Source organism: Sylvia atricapilla, chromosome Z, assembly GCF_009819655.1.
Source record: "Sylvia atricapilla isolate bSylAtr1 chromosome Z, bSylAtr1.pri, whole genome shotgun sequence".
Classification (NCBI taxonomy): domain Eukaryota; kingdom Metazoa; phylum Chordata; class Aves; order Passeriformes; family Sylviidae; genus Sylvia; species Sylvia atricapilla.
Window position 1 is genome coordinate 54,257,080 of NC_089174.1, and position 17,738 is coordinate 54,274,817.

The following is a 17,738-nucleotide window of genomic DNA, read 5'->3' on the forward strand; positions in this document are numbered from 1 at the left end:
CAATTTTTTGCTTAATTTAATTCATGTGGTTTTAATATATTATTTTTCTTAAAACATTACTACATTTCAGACTGCATATTCCTTATCAGCATGCAACTATGTAGGTGGTTTTTTGCCCTGACAATTGTAGTGGTATTCCCTGAATCTATAAGATGCTTGATTTTATTTTGCTCTTCTAAGATCAGTCACATGGGTTACTATTTAGTAATTACTGGGGATAGTTCAGTGTGTGCATGTGCTAACATAACCTACGTAACAAATGTGATTGAATATTTAACACCAAATATGGCTAATGCAGGATTTTAAGTTATGTAGGATCTGGAAATAGTTATACAAATCTTGTTGTTAAGACCTAAATATTTTACAGCACAAGAAATCATCTTGGTTTCTAAATAAGGAACATGCAATATGATATCACTCCAACAGAAATACACACATGCCTAATAATACTAGGGAATAAGTAATATGCACAGTTTACAGAGGGAGTCGTGGTTCCAGGCACAGTCTTCCTGTCACATCTCTTCTTTCTATGTTTTTATCTCTATTACTGCATAAGTGTATAATATTTATATATGTAATTATATCTGTATATATACATATATAACCATTCATTTCTCACTATCTAAGAAGCATTATATCAACATTTCCTTGATTAGTTTTGCAATCAAGTACATATCTTTGAATATTGCAATTTGACAGTACTGCAGTGTTTCCGAAATGTCACTGTTATGTCTTTCAACACGTGCATCTGTCTCCACCTTTGTAGTTCATACCTGAGTTCTTTGGTATGCACAGTTACCTACCTCATGGCTAGAACTATTCTGAAGTGGGATGTGGCTTCTGGCATCATGTAAGGCACATTTGAATGATGAGTAGGTATCATAATGGGAGTCTCTAGCTTTCTTAATTCTGTACAAGCCACATAAGGAAGTATTTCTCCATGCCTTTTCTGTGTAGATCAGCTAAATCCCTTTTGACACTTGTGACATAGAGAGCTTTCTGGTGCTCTGGTGCTTTCTGGTGAGAAAAGTTAAGGCAAAAGCTATGTTTGTCTGTTGCTTTCTAAAATAGTCTCAAAGTTTTCTGTGCAGATCTCTTTTATTCCCTGGATGGATTTGACAGAGAAGTTACCTAGTGCTCCATTAGCAGTTGAAAGATTATAGACAGCAGAGATTTAGCAAAGGATTAGTCAATTGGAGAGTGTGCATTATCCGGCCAGGCTTAGAACCATGATTGTCTCTTCAATCATTTTCATTAGTGTCTTATTCAAAGATCAAATTACGTAACAATGACGTTTCTGGGGAATCTGGTAGGAGTTTTTCTTTGGTTTCTCTCTTCTACTAACTATCCAAGCCTGGGAGAGGGGCAAAAAAAGCATTATTTTTACGCTTCAAACTTGCAGCATGTTTTAAAAAGCAGCATTTCAAATCAGTGAAGAGGCATGACTACAGTTGCAGCATCTGCGTTTGGATGATAATTTAGCGTGGTGGAACTCTTGAGAAAGGCAGGATGCGGTACAAGAAATACATAACTATCTTAGAAGCAGCGATAGGTATTACTCCCCTTAACAAGAGGGAATTGCTGCCTGAGGGTAGACATGCAAATCTGTGGCAACATCCAGGGTAAGTGTTAAAAAGCAATCAGTGAGTAACTATGGGAAAAATTGTGCTCACCTTGAATCATGCATTTTTAAAATTTGTTATCAGAAAGAGGAGAATTATTCATAAAACTGGTAATTTTTTGTTCCTTCTGAAATCTGTATATTCAGTGGTTGTGGTTGAACTTAGTGGTTTCATTAGAGATTTCTGTGTACTACCCATCCTTGGCTAGAGGAATAACTAGAAGAAAGTGTTATTTCTAGTAAGAAGTTTGCCAAAGAACAGAGAGAATAAACACATGTATACTGATCAGAACAGAAATGAAATGGCTATTTCATTTTTTTTGCTTGCTACTAACCTGATGTATGTTTGTGTTTCCCCTCTTCTCATTTAAAAATATGCATATTTTAATTTTTATCTGTCAGAAAGGCAGCTTCTAAAATGAGAAAAGGAAAACCACTTTTGTCTGTGCAGGCAACTTTACTTCTCTGCTTAGAAGCAAGGGTTCATCATACTTAGGAATTCTGTTTCCCTACTATGAAGTTTTCCTGATTTTTGTTAAAATAATCCAGAGTGCTTTCTTGTACCACACAACTTGAGCATTAGACTTCAGAAAAATCCTTATTTATGTAGTTGTTTTCAACAAAAACGTATGATGCATGGAAAACAGAGTTGTCATTCTCTCCCACCTGCCACTGTATGCATAGCACGGATGGATGGGTGTCTTCACAGTTCTTCTAGTCTCTCGTATTTTTGTAATACAACAGAATGTTGTCACTTTGTTTCATACATTGCAGAGGAGTGTGAAATAAGAGAGACTTTTGTCCAAGACCAATTAGTACGTTTCTGTTGGTTTGGAATATTTCTGTGTAAGCAAGACTTCAAACAAAAACTTGGATTATAATTGTGGCTGTTTGACTATAACTGAATTCTGATTTATCCTGCAATTTTTCTACAAATGCTCTTTCTTTAATGGTGGTAGCAACAGTAAAAGCAAATAAATCACTAAGTACCATATGATTTTTTTTTTCCCAGATCTATCACCAGAACCACAAAATCACAAATCTATCACAAAAACTAGTCTAGAACATACATGGATGGAAATGGTTTTGCACCTGTTTATTAACACAAGTGTTCTTCAAGTTGGTCCTAAATTTCCAGTGTCATGTTAATGAAAGCTTGTAGGGCTTTTTGTTAAAAACTGGCCCATTAAGAGGTATTCTTAGTGCAGTCTATTTGGACTCAGGACATCAGAGTGTATTGAACTGTGACTTCCTTTGATTGTTCCGCATAAATTTTGTACATGCAAATCTTGACTTTTTCAGCTGCTCTTTATATGTTGATAAAATGGTACCTGATTTCTCCTGTTATTCTGAGAAACTGTGTTGGAAAGGAATGATATATTCTTGTAGAATTCTTCTTTGTTTTCAAGTAGGTTAGTCTGGCCAGAGTCACAGCTTGAACCAAACCCTCTAAAAATGAAACTTATTAACTCTAAGGTCTATTTCTTTTGTAACTGTGACTGTCTTTCATCTATTACTGAGTATTAGTCAGTATCAAAATACAAAATACACGGCGTAAAATTTGTTTTTATTTCCAGCATTCTTATTTGGACATCTTGCTTTCAGGGAGAGGTTTACTTAATGTGATTGTTGTACACACTTGGAATTTCAAATTGGCTAAGATATATTTGGATTATATTTGGATTTGCCGTTCCAACAGTTTCAGAAAAGCAGACAAGCTGTTGTCATTGGATGGTAATAGGGATTCCTTTTATGTTTTTATTAAAACTTTCAGGGAATGAAAAGTTGATAACTAGCAATTGTGTCAAAGTAAACAGAGTTGACAAAAAAACACACTGTTCTTTTTATAGCTGCATACTGATTATTCTATATGACTGGAATAAGCACAATAATAGCACTTTGCTAAGATCAGCTTATCTAGAGGTACCCTGTCATGTTCTTTGTAAAAATAAAATGTTATGAATGTGAGTGTGTGTGTCTAGGAAAAATTTGCAACATAACAAGACACTTTCAAAACCTTATACTGAATAACAGGTATGGAGGTCCTCATTTGTCAGCTCCTCACTGCACAAATTCAGGTGCATAATTAAACACTATTTTTCTTAAACATCACTTAAAATAAAAAAGCACTTGAGTGTGATGCTAGGTCCAGAGGAAGTTTGAAAGTTGTAAGAATTCTGCTTAAAAACCCAGACTACTGTGCAAAAGAAAGCAGGGAAGACAGATACATTCTTTTGCCAATGTATTAATTTATATTTTCATGTTAAAGACATTACAAAATTAAGTTTTTCTGATTCCATCTTTGCTTGGAATAGTGATGTGATTTCAATGACGGATTGATTTTTATAACATTGGACAAAGTGAAAATTATGGCAGCAGTGGTAGTTAGGTTTAGCTTGCTTGTGTGACTTTTCTGCAGCCTCCAGAATATATTTTGTGCACAGCCTAAAACAATAAGACTGGAGTTCATTTTGAATGAACGGTATAGCTTGTGCTGCTCTTTGACAGTCATATAAACTCATAATAAGCATTTTTTTGTTCTGCAACTTCTGAAATCATACCTTGATTTAAAACTGTATTTTACTTTTAGAAAAAGGCATTTATGCTGGAAGGGTCCGGGGAGAAAGGAGAAAATAACCTTCTAGTTTCTAGGTATGATGTCTGGCAGGTACCTCATTGTTGCATGTTTAAAAAAAAAAAAGTTAATCTGAAACAAAATGTAATTTTTAAATATATTAGAAATTTTAATTTTGCCTTTTTGAACCTGTGACCTTATTATATTTGCACTCAGGAAAAAGAAGGTGTCACATACAAAGCACATCAAAATTTGGTCCAGACTTTTATACAGTTGGGGAAGTTCTGCAGAATTCTTTCAGTATCTCTTTCTAACATCTCTTAAGCAATCTAGAAATGGCTAATGGATTATTAACCATAATGAAAAAACACCTATACATTGCATGGGATGGCAGGAGGAGCAGAAACAGGCAAAAAACCTCAAACCTGCTAGAAGAATAACTAATATACTTTCCTAGGAAAGTCTGGCTGTATCTGTCTTTGAAGATGGAATGCTTTGGAAACATGTGTTTTAAAGAAGAATTAAAATTACTGAGTTGCATGTTGGTTTTCTTTTAAAAACCAAAACAAAACCACCACTAAACCCTAACCACTAGCTTGTGTTTCTATTTCTGTCAAAAGTTCCTTCTTTATCTTAGTGAAACCATTCATTTTCTCTTTTTCTACTGGAGCTAATCAAAGACTAGACAAAGGGGTAAGGAAGAAGAGGAGCCCTGTGACAGGGATGCTGAATGGAAGCTAACATCCTACTTGTGCCCAAGAGGGGTAGCTAAAGCCTGTTGAGCAGGGGAAGGAGGATAGAAGATTACACTGGGAACTCTTTTCCTTCCTCATTTGGCAACTGAAGTTCCTAAGTTACCATCTAATGTCACTGGAGCACATGTATCCGATTGTTCTTGCTGAGGTTATGCTGAAGATACAATGCTGTTACTAGCTTTCCTGTGAACAGTCTTGTGCAAGCTAAACAATCAGACCAAAACTAAATCAAAACAAAAAGCCAGATGGTTTGTGCAGAGGACCAGTGCAACAAAGTAACTAACTATGCTTCCTGTCAATACCCTACTTCATTGGCAAAAATGCATTAATTGCTTTGCATGCAGGCTTATGTGTAAATATTGCTGAGTTTCTCCTTTTTTCAAGCACTATTTCCATTTGGTTGCCAGGGAAGCTAAAGCATGTCAGACTAAGCAGAGAAATACATTTTGTCTCATCTTTATCTCTAGGACTTCAGTGTTCCAGGCTTCACAAGCACTCTTTTGTGGTTATACATGACTTAAATGAAACTTTGTTTTTCAGGGAGCAAAGTACTGCACTGTCATCTCCTTGTGAGTGGGACTGGGAGCACAGCTGTACATCAAGCCCAAAGCATCGCACAGCAAACAGACAACAGCACTCAAAGATTGTTGTTCCTCCCAAGGTACTGGTCAATTTGCATCAGTTAGACTTAGACATTAGTTTAAAATGATGTATTGTTCTCAGGTGCTAGCTAAGATGTATATTCTTTTAGCTCTGTTTTTGTAAGGTTTCAAGAAATTGTACTTAGTAGAAAAATATGAAATTAAAACTAGTTCTTTTGAATTCTCAAAGAATCTGAAAGCGATTACATGCACATTTGCTGAGAACTGGATGATGTACAACAGGCCTCCAGAAGAGGAGAGGTTTCTGCAATGAAGTCAATATTCTGCTAAAGTTATGCAAATAATAATGCACAGGCCTGTACTAGTTCATCTGTAAGCTAAACATTGGTAAAGGATGGATGTAATCTATGATGATGTCTTCAGCAAATATAAATATTTAGCATGGACTTGAGGATAAATAAATTACCTTAAGCACAAAGAGTAATATTCATGGGAGTTGCTTAGTGACTCAGTCAGTCCTGAGAAACAGAACAGCCACACACAGGGAGAGTTGTTTTGCTGCATATTTTCTTACAGTACATCATTAAGGTAAATATAATCCTTTTGGCATATTAACCTTGCTTTTGAAAACCTTTCTCAAGTGCTTCCAGAAGGACAATAAAATGCGTCCTTAGTTTTATGTGTCGATTGAAGATGCTTGGCTTGTTTTTGTAAGTCATTACCAGATGATGATTTTAAGAGAGGAGAGGGGTTTTATGCTGATGTTTTGCAAAACTATAATTGACTTTAATTTTTGAGATGAATAGCTATTGCTGCTTTAGTCATTTACTTAAAACATGCATATCTGTTGTCATGACTTTCTAATTTGTGACATACTTAACCAAAGCCACTTCTGTTTCATTTTCTCAGACTGAGGGAAAATTTGATATGAGAATATCAGTGAAATATAGCTAGGCAGGAAAGTCTCTGCTGAGGTCTTGAGCAGCCTCTGACATTTTTAATGGTGCGGTGCGCAAACTTTACATCAGGGAATGTGGATAGCTGCAAGCTCAATGCTTAGCAAAAGAAACTGCAGAACCATTTAGCAGCAAGGTCAAGATGGCTCAGAAGGTATATCGAGCTGCTTTGTTTGTGGGCTTCTGAGAGTTGTGGAACTGGCAAGGGAATGATGGTATGGCTATGTCCATCTGCTTTCTCCCTGAGTGTTCTTGCTGTTCTCTTTTGGACTCTTGCCAGGTCACTTTGCAAAAAACATTTAGTCATTTTTACAAAAAAAACCCCAAAAAGTGGGCCTTAGTACTCTAGCTGGGACCTTGCTGATTCTGAATAGGGCTGCAGAACTGCTTTGTTTCTTAATAAGCCCGTCAGCAGGAGATTTGCCGGTATAAATAGGATGGGGAGAGGCAGAGCTTAGTTTTTGTGCTCTAAAGAACTAACTTGGCTGAAGAACTGCTGTCTGGGGCTTTGTTTTTTAAATTAACCCTTATACCAGGAAAAAAAGTAACACATCTTTGTGTATGTTATGTCTTGTGTAATCTGCATATTCTTTTGCTTGTTTTTAATAAGCAAAATGATCTCCATGAGAATGGGATCTTTGTTTTCTTTATTGTGTTGTCTTAATTAATTTGAGCCATAACAGTTGACTACCATGGTAAAGCTTTGATGTTGTAAGGCTTGACTTCTAGTAGGGAAAGGCAGATAAATAGCTAAAAGCAGAGGATGGTTTCACAGCCTTGCCAGGAGTAGTCAAGAAACATAGAGAAGAGAGGAAGGAAATGAGATGTAAGCAAAATGAATGTTCAAGCAGAATATGCCTGCTGTTTAAAATTAAAAAGTTGGTGTTGGGGAAGAGATTTCCTTTCAAGTGTTGATACACGTATTGTATGGTGTTTGGGGAGAAAAACAGTACACACTTGTGCGGTTTGCATTTGTTTAAACTACATTGTTATTTCACTCTTTAAAATAATGGTACTAGTTTTTGTAGCTTCTTATAGTAGTGGAGGTTGAGGTGCTTATGCTATGAAAGTTGTTTCAGTTTGTGTAGGCTATAGAAGAGGGGATGGGGTGGGGTGTGTGTTCTAGCAGAGTCACTGTTCAGACCCTGTTTCGCTCTCTAGCAGTAGGTCAAACTATTTCATTTGCTTGCCTTACTAGAGTAATTTTCAAGGAACTGTAGTGTAATTTAAAACATTGCTCAGATGAAAATGTGTTTAGAACAAATAGATTGTATTTCTTTTTCTCACAACTGTAATTTTTATTAACTGTTACCAAACACCTCTGCATATTCTCATGCTGTTTTATTTATCCTATGAATATGCTATATATATATGTTTTCTAATTGCTGTGCTCTTTGAAAAAAGAAAGTAGCAATAACAAAACAAATAGTCTTCTGGTTTAAAGCAGAACAAACTTGTAATGTGTGATATTTAGTAGAATTGATGACTGTCGAAAACGTTAAGGAAAATATACATTACATTACATCATAAAAATATAGATATTACTATATTTCATACTGTTAATGTCCAGTGCTGTTCCTAGTTGTTCAGCTTGTAACGCTGTGTATGTTTCAAATTTTTTTGTGAACTTGAAATTGAGTTTATGATTTGCTTAGAACAGTTCTGCCTCTTGCTCTAAATAATTACCAACATTTTAAAATTTTTAGTAGTTTGAGGTGTCTCAGTAAATCTCTGTGTCTAGGTTTAAAAAAAATTAAAATATCCTGCTCTTGAAAACATCAAAATAGATGGCCTCATAAGTGACAGAGGATTTGATACTGTTGATTACCCCATAAAAAATATGTACAAAGTGTAGGATGCTGTGTATGTTGGGCTCTGTGTTTCTTCCTGGGGCATCTATGCTTTCTAAAATAACAGCCTTAATATTCCTGCTTTGAGATTTGGAAAGTGTGTATAGCTGTTCATCCTTACACAAGATCCGAGGCAGCCAACAGACCAGACCCAGCAGCTGCATGCCAAAAGCTTTATGTTGCATAATCACAAGCTGTACTTTGGAAGTGGAAACAAGGGGCAGGATAATAATTGCATCATTCTGCTTTAAGCTGGAACTTGAGTCATGCAGTAACTCCAGAATGCTAGGATAATTCAGGTGGAAAGGGACCTCAGGAGGTTTCTTGTGCAACCTTGTGCCCAAAACAGGGTCATCTGTGAGATCAGAACAAGTTGCTTGGGGCTTTACCCAGCTGGGTTCAAAAACCTCCTAAGACAGAGACTGTACAACTTCTCTGCAGTGGGTCTATGGTTTGTCTGTCCTCATGTACATAAAGGAAAAATCTGCCCTTTATGTACATCCGAACCTGTCTTATTTGAACTTTAGCCCATTGTCTCTTATCCACCGTGCACTACTGCTTAAAAACCTGACCTCATCTCTTCAGTCTCTTCCTGTCAGCACCAGTGGGCTGCTGCTGAGTGTCCTGAAGCCATCCTTCCTCCAAGCTAGACAAACCCAGCTGCCACAGCCTCCTCTTGCAGAGCCAGTGCTTCAGCCCCCACCATCTTGGTTACTCTCTGTTGGACTCATTTCTACCCATGGTAGCAAGTGTTGAGATAGTATGCAAGGTGTCTCTTCTCCAGTCCCCCAAAACAGAGATTAGGATTACTGTGCCATATATGTGACAACCCCAATGTAGCGCTGCATGCCCGAACCATATGTATGGAGTTCCTGAGCAGTTCCTGAGAGTCAGAGGTCAGCTACCTACACATCCTCTAATCCTGAAGGTTGAATCTGTTAGGGCCCAGCTTACTATATAAAGAAGCAGACGTAATTGGATTTATGAATCATTTAAGTAGGACTGGGCTGACTGATTTGTGTGATTTTGCAGGCTGATGACAAATGGCAGTCTAAAGAGATTGCCTGGAAGGGAAGGGGGAAGGCTGTTTGACAACATGGTATTTTTAGAAACTTCTACAGTATCTCTGATGACAGGATCATGAACACTTGCTTAAAAACAAGGGCAAAACTGACATCTCTGTTCAGATAGCTCCACAACTGGACTAGCAGCCTACATTCCCAGTATCTCTTTCTGAGATCAGTTCCCAGCTCTTTATGGAGGTTGCTTTTTTGCCATGCTGTCTAGCAGCACTACCAAGTGTTGAATTTCAACATGTAAAGAAACAGGAAAAATTGATTGTCATAGGGACAGGTTAAAAGGCTTGATGGTGGAGAGGAGGCAGAGAGAACCTGAATCACAGTGGTTGCTGCAGGCAATATGGTTGCTGCAGGCAAGTTACAGGATAGCCTTACTTGGCTGGCTAGAGTGACTGTGGGAGCAGCTGCTTGTTTTAAATTTCCATCTTCTAGTGTAGCGTTAAATGGGTGTTCCCTCTGTGGATGCTGGAAGTGGCACAACTGCTTCATTCACAGTAGTATTAGATAATTTATGGAATGTGTCCTAGGTTTTGCATGACTCAGGCTACAGCAAATGATCTCTCTAAACTAATGGTACATAGACCATAGATTTAATCTGATTCCAGACAAACAATATCTCCCTTGGTTACTTAAACTGAAAATCTCAATGGGAAATATGTTCACTGTAAGTTATTGCATGTTTTTCATAAAGTTAATACCAATAATCTTTCTATTGAAGTTAATTTTAAAATTCCTTTACACCTACATCACATTCCATTAAACCCCCTGCAGATGCTGCTGCTTTGTAGAGCTATCGCACATGCAGAATAGCTAGTCCTAAATACTGCAGAGAACAGAGCTGCAAATGCGTAGCCCAGTTAATGTAATGGTGGTGCTGATACCCAGCCTGTACTCTTCATGGTGCAGTATCCCTTGCAGGACTGACTACAACTGGACTTGCACCTCCCATTTCAAAAGGAGACCAATGATTGAAATGAGCATATAGCCATGCCTGCAAACACTCAGGGTGCTCAGGAACCTGCACAGACACATCAGACTGTTTGGCTGAGGGTCCTGTCACTCTTTTGCTGTGTCGCTGTCCCAAATTAGTTTTGTCTAGTTTATATGTATTCTGTATCCATACTGAGGGGTCTTGTGGTGTTTCAGAGAGGATGAAACAGGGCAGGTTATACCTAATGGCAAACAATATGCTTGAGCTGCAGGTTAGGGGGTTGGTTTTGTTTAGCTTACAAGGGAAGAGAATGGGGATGCTGTCCTCCCATGGAATAGCTGTTAGGTGAATTGAATGCTGCTCCCTTTTCCTACCACAGGAGGCAGGTGCTGGAGGAGTTCGCACAATTCTCATCACTGTTTACACTGGTATCCTTCCATTTGCTGCTTAGCTGGCAACATCTTCCTCTCATAAGGCCTTCCTGCATATCCATCTTGAGAGGACATCTTGGTCAAAGAGTAGGCCTGAAAGTTTGTTCTTGATGGTTGAATTGCAGGATAAGAAGCCTGGCAATTGTCACTACACTGTTTCTTTCATCAGTCCATGCCATCACTATGAGCATCTGGGCATTTGGCCAAACTCTGGAGTGAGCAGGAGTCCTAGAGGCCACTTAGTGCTCACATTTGCATTTGAGATGATTTATATGCCCATTGTGGCAGAGTAGCTGCTTAGTTTGAGGGGAAAAAAAAAAAAACCAGAAAGCAAGAAAGGATATGTATACTTAGCTCTTAAAAGTGAGAAATTTTATGGACAAACATGGGAAATATTTTGATAAGCCCACATGGTTATTTTCCATCTGTTATTGCAGGAAACTAAATAGAGACAAACTGATAGGCCCTTCCCAGATGATATTTTGTGGAAAGGGATTGAAAACCAGCCTATCTGGCTTGCATAACTGTGGTCAGTTCCTGCATCTGTGTTACACTTACCTCAGGCTAGCTTAGTGCGTTAACCCTGCTTGTGCCCTACAGCTCAGGGAGGTATAGCCTCTGTTAGCGATAACGCCTTGTGGCTCTGATGAACTCACAGAACCTGCTAAAAAGGAGGCATTAGTCAAGCCACAGCTTTTGTCCGGAACCACAAATAATCCTTCTTGGCCTTGAGCAGGATAGACAGACCCTTAGATTGCTCTGACTGGCACTGCCTGCTAAGAAGCTGTGTCTAGTGGGGGAATCAAGTGGTGACTCTTCATCTTTTGCCAGAACCTGTGTGGAAGGAAGCAGCTTCAGGAGGCTGGTGCTCTACTTTATGTTGCTATGAACTTTGTGTATGTGTTAAGAGATGGCAGCCAAGAGACCTAGTGGCTTCTCCTTTTCCTCTCCCACCTTGTGTCTGACAAGCACTTCTTTTCAAAAAGTTTATTGCCATCCAGCTTAAAACAAATATTGTTTTTGCATCTAAAACTGTGTAGTTGTCTGCAGCAAGATCTTGTCTTCATTGTGTCATGTCATTTCAACAAGTACTGGACAGTGGATTTCTCTGCTAATGCTGTGATATAACATTCTATGCTGATGTTGTGAAAGCGTGCTCTTCGGAAAGCCGCCTCCAGTTTGCAGAGGAGTGCACTGGTGTGGAGAGCAACAGTTGTTTTGCCTTGCCATGCTGTATCTCATGGGCTAATTCTTGATGATGCCAGGAGCTATCACAGGATTCCATGTGTGTGAAGGACCTGGCCCCCTGTGCTTCATTTTTCCAAGTGGTCCTGACTTCAGCCATATACTATACTGCTAGTGTTGAAAAAAAAAAGTTGTATGGTACCACTCACTTGCAAAACTGAGAGGAGCAACAACATGAAAGAAGAGCAAAGTTTCTGGCTCTTTTGTTTGCTTATTCTCTTCAAATTTGAGGGTAGGCTATACAAAGTGATGGGGAGATTGCTTTTTCCCTTTTTTTAAACATCATCTTAAGAAAGCTTTTCGCTTACAGTTGGTTCTCATTCTTAGTTTCTTCCTTCCAAGAGTTGATTCAAGTATTGCCTCATCCACCAAAAATAGGACAAAGCCAGGAAGACAGCAGCACTTGGGAAAGAAGTCTTTATTTCTGAATATAATGTGATTGAATTTCTGCCCATCTTCTCATCCTTAGTACTTTTAGTGACCACTCGTTTCTGCTAGCCCTTGAGAACAGTTAACTCAATAACGTGGTTTTTTTTAGAATACGTAATTACAGCCCCCAAAGCAAGCAATTTAGCCTCTAAATTAATAGCAGCGGTGTTGACTTTTGAGACTGATGTGGAAGGCTGTTTAGGTGGTGGGAAGGAAATCTGACCAAGGCTGTGGATGTGAGGAGTCCGTCGGCTGTGTGGAGTCTTTCACATCCACGTCCACCTAAAAACACACTGACAGAAAAGGTGGACATGACTGGTGCATGTCTGACAGAACAGGCCTCTGGATACAGATCCATAGGCTGTGGATGTCTGAAAGCCTCGTGTCAGAAACGCTGCTCTAGCTTGGGCCGCCGGCCCCACCGCTCCCGTTTACCCTGTGACAGGCGTCAGCTGCCGGCCGCGGCCAAGGGCAGGAACACGAGAAATATTTTTGTAAAGGGGGAATAACAATTCTTTTCTTCCCAGGGAGAATGGAAGTGTTTCTTTGCTTTCCCGGGGCGTTTACAGGCATGATTGGCTGGCGGCGGGGGCGGCCGGGCCCCGGCAGGACAAAGTCTCTCTGTGGAGGGCTGCTCAGAGCCCGCTTTGTCCTGCCGGGCTCCGGCTGCCCCCGCGGGGCTCCGCCGCAGCCCCTCGCCAGCGGCCCGGCCGGTTCCCTCGCAGGGCGGAGGCGGGAGAAGCATTCCCGAGGCTGCCGGGCCTGACGGCCAGCCCCCAGGGCCGCGGGCGGCGGGCCCGGCGATGTTACTATGGGAGCGACGCAGGGCTCCGCCGGGAGCGGCCCGCGGGAGCCGGCGGCGGGGGCGGAGCAGGTCGGTAGCACCCCGGGCACCCTCCGCGCTCCTCCTCCTGCCCCCGGCGGCCCCGGCCCCGGGCCCCAGAGGGGCGGGCAGGGGCGGAGCGCGAGTAGCACCGGCGCGCAGGTGTGCTGGTGGGCCGCGGGGCTCGGCGGGGCCAGCGCTGCCGGCGGAGCGGCCAGCCCTGCCGGCGGAGGGGCCGCGCGTACCGGGGGCAGGACCCGCTCCTGCGGGCTTGCTCCGCGCTTCCCACCAGCGCGGGCTGGCGGGGACAATACTGGAACCGAGGGCGGTGGGAATACCGTGGTTTTTTTCCAGTTAAACGGGAGCGGGGAGGCAGCCTGTCCTCCGAAGCGCTGACCGGTTCCTGTGGCGCCCCAAGGGGACGTAGTTTTGTATCTTAAGTACTGGTTGGGGTCGGCGTGCAGGTCAGGATTTTAACCGAAATACCCCGTTTCTGTAGAGGAGCGAACTCACAAGTTTGATAAAGAAAAACCGCTTCTCCCTCTCACTGGTCCCGGCTTTTTTTTTTTAATTGTCAGTTGCTGAGCTGCAGTAATCAACATGGCTGTGGGGTAGTAGGCAGCATGTGTCAGGAGTGAACGAGTGGTGTGGTGTGCGTGCCAGCATGCAGAAGACTGAATTTATCTGTAGTCGCTTCCCCCACCCCCACTAAAATGTGGATGGAAGCCATAAACACTTATTTATACCTCATACTCTGTAGAATAATCAGTACTCTTGATTGTCCTTGTAGTGTGGATTATTTTATGTGATTATTTCCATACTCTGTGTGTTCACAGAGTGAATGGTTTGGTTTTTGTTCATTGTTGGTTCTGTTTGGTTAGGACTTTTTCACCACAGAGGTTGTGCAGTTGACCTGGATAACTTACTCCACTCTTCTTGTTCTGTTATCTTTATCGTCACCTGTATTTGAGTGTTTCATCTCTTCTTAATCCTTCTTTTAAACCCTTTGACACAGATCCTAGCATATTTGACACTTCTGTTCCAGTACATTTGGTAAGTAGGTGTAATCATCTGCTGATGGCTCTGGTGAGAGAAATAGAAACAGCCGTAATAATGTGCTGGTGACTGGTCTTGCAGGGTCTCTTGTAGGCATGAGGTTTACATGTGTTGTGCTGAGATGGATGGAGAGTCTGACTCGTGCATGTTTGAGCTTCAGGTGTTACAAAGCCTGTATTTACAGCTGTGCACTTCATATGGCTATAGTTAAAATACTTCACTCAAAGGAAGTTATAATCATTATGAAATTATTCCTGAACTAAGGCGCTGTGTATTGCAGTGTATTCCAACAAATGCAGTTCCAGACTCTGTTGTCTGTCTCCTTCCATTTGTCTCAAATAGCAAGATTTTTTTTGGCCTGTTTTTATCAATATTGGTGGAATCCTTTGGAAGTGAATGGCAATGTTTCTGTTGGTTTGATAAAAAGTGTGGGTTGTCAGGTCTCAACTGAGTGTATGGCATTTCTTCAAACCATTTTAAGACCTGCCTATCATGTAAAGAAGTAAGAATTAATTTGTTTGGTTAAAACTTCTTTTTGGTTCAGAGCTGTGAGTCCATGTAGTATGGAAGTTGGTTGGGTTAGTTACAAATTCAGTGTCAGCTTCTCTGTCAGCAAAATGGGACCTTTGGCTGATCTTTCCCTCTGCCTGTTTTGTGAGACTGCAAGAAAGCTCATATTTCTTATGTGGACTGAAGTTAAGAGAGGAGACATGGGCAGAGTAGCTACTGCAGTGGTTATGTTTCTTATAATACAGTTGCTAATAAGGCCACAATTCCATTTCTTTTATAAAGACACCAGTTTGCTCAATATTTTGTAGAAAAAGAGGTAAGAACTGGGAGAGATACTACAGCTGTGAGTTCTAGCTTCCTCTTTATTTTTCCTAATGAAGTTGTGCAAACAATATAAAATTTAAACTCTGCTAGGAATTCTGACTGTAATTCATGGCTGTTAAAATTGCAAGTGAACTTAAAATCACTTCATTTTTTAAAGCCATATTTGGAATGTATTTCTTACTATGAAAATTAAGAACTCTCCAAAAACTTTGTGCAGTCTGTGCTGATAGGATAGATAGTACCAGCTTTTAGACAGATTTATGCTCCTGAATGCATCCTAACTGGAGTGTACAGCAGAAAACAATATGCAAATGCAATTGTTCTCAATGCTTTGTGAGAATAAAGCATCATCTAAATTAGGAGAGATGCCTTCATGAACTCTTCAGGCATCTCTATCCCAGATCTTCAAAATACAGTAAAGAAGAGCAAATACAGTAAAGGAAAGCAGGGTCCTTTAAAGAAGGCCTGCAGTTCTAGCAGTTAATTATATAGGCAGATAATAAGCAGCAGCTTTACAGGTGTTTGTGTCTTGTGTTGTGGCCTATTACATAACCAGAGAGCCATATCTTTTTGTGTATTCTGCCACTGGAGTCTCTAGACCTGATAAACAATACTGATGGTTCTAGTTTAAAAAACACAGTATTTAAAAAAAAAAAAAAAAAAAAAAAGCCCACCAGCGCTTGGAAAGAAACCAGCTCTGATCTACAGCATCTGAATACAGCTACAAGAAATAATGCACCTATTCATTATTCATTTATTTATGACTTATTAATATGTATATACTTAGCCTGTCCTACCTTTTGCTTGCACATGCGTGCCTATTCTGTAACAACAGAGCATTCCAAATGCTCATCCCTTATGACTTTTAGTCAGTGTGAACTTTTCAGAGATAATGCAGGATGTCGAGCTAGACTGTGATTCTAGGCTCCATAAACAAAGCTCTGAGAAGCAAATTGTTGGCCTTTGACTGAACTGAGAAGCTTGCTGCCTGGGTCAGCGCTTGGCACTGATTGCTCTTCTTTCTATGTTCAGCACTTTCAAAAATCTAGTGGATAATGTGGGTTTCTTTTAAAGGCCATGGCTGAGGATTCTTCTGTCCAATCAGTATTTCAGAAGCTTTTTGAAGAGTTACAGAACAGGATGAAAAATAACTTACATTTTTTGTTTCTTTGTTTTCCTTAGAAATTCTTACTCTAGAAATAAAAAATGGTCAGTGGTTTTGCTTATTCTGTTTATAGAGTTGATACATTATTAAAGTGATTGAAGTGACAGTAGCATTGCTAATTGGTAGCATGTGTGTGCATGCTCTTTAGATGATGCGTAAGAACTCATTTTTTCTGTGTGGAACTGTACTTGCATTGTTTTGTCTGTGGGCTAAGTAACCATTATAGTTTCGCTGTAGACTTTTGTTATCTAAGACTTAGTTTCCTCAAAGTCTTTCAGTGGGGATGTTGTTTCTGACTGGGTACTTTGGCAGGAACACTCTTTCAGTTGCTGGCATTGAGAAATGCTTATATGTGCTTTACATCAGTATGACATGTTACATTAGGGAAAAAAACCCCAGTGTCAGACTTCTAAGGACATAATGTTGATTGCAGACAGATGCCTACTGACATTTCCAATAGCTGCTGTGCAGCTCAGCTCCCTTTGGCAATAATTCTTTCCTGGCTATTTGTGTGCAGTGTCCAGTGCACCTGAAAGATTTAAGGATAGGTTAAGATGGTGGAAGAAGGTGAGGAGGCTTGTACTACAGAGACATTTGTTGACATTTGTAGAATGTGATACTCTCTGTACCGGAGTAACTGTACTGTTGCTATATCCCTCTTTGCTGCCGCTTTACTGTGTGTGAGATACTTTTAATCTAGTTCTAACATATGTGGATGTCTTAAGTATGTTTTGTCATATTCTGAATGGCTTTTTGTTTGACTGGTTATTATAATGTCTCTTTAATGTTGCCATGGTGGTGAATGATAGAATTTAATCAGTTAAATTTTATTCATTAACTTTTCTCCCCTGTTTTCATAATTTGACCTAATTTTCAGCTCCTTTTCCAAGTTTTCTTTTCCTGCTTTATCTTGCAGAAGCCAGTAGATAAGTTGCTAATGTCTTCTGCAGCAATAAGAACGGACTGAAACACCTGGATCACAATAATTTGAAAAAAGGATTAAATTGATCTTAGATTTTTTTAAAGCTTGTTCATCTATAGGCAGGTACATAACATCAGTTTCTTTCAGATGGGAAAAAAGCAGAAGACTTTATTAAGGTTTGCTTCTGCTTTGTGTGTCAGAAGGTTCTTGAAGTGTATAATGTTCTTTCATGTGGCTCAGACCACAAGAAGAAAACCTTCTGTTACAAATCTCAGTTGAGAATGAACTTTTAGTTGCTACCAAAATGAGGTTTGCTTTGGGCGGTAATTTAATAGAAGCATTTCTAAACCTTAATGATTCTGAGCTGTTTAGTTTCCCTTCAGCCACATATGCAACAGCATTCTCTTTTTTTTCCTTCTTAGTTCTTTTCAAAGCCTCATGTGGTTTATGAAAGTTGCAAAAGG

General features: G+C 40.0%; 1 protein-coding gene across 2 annotated transcripts in view; it reads left to right on the top strand.

Annotated features, from left to right (window-relative positions):
• TJP2 (tight junction protein 2) overlaps positions 1-17,738 on the top strand; it is a 61,620-nt gene that overhangs the window by 6,408 nt on the left and 37,474 nt on the right. Inside the window, exon 2 of one of the 2 annotated variants that reach the window (XM_066339164.1) lies at positions 5,496-5,612. Coding sequence is in view for 1 of the 2 variants with exons in the window: in XM_066339162.1 (XP_066195259.1) it covers positions 13,286-13,348 (63 nt within the window). In the remaining variant the exon portion in view is untranslated. Of the gene's footprint in view, positions 1-5,495; positions 5,613-13,155; positions 13,349-17,738 lie in introns of those variants that run through there. The other variant, XM_066339162.1, reaches the window with a different exon arrangement.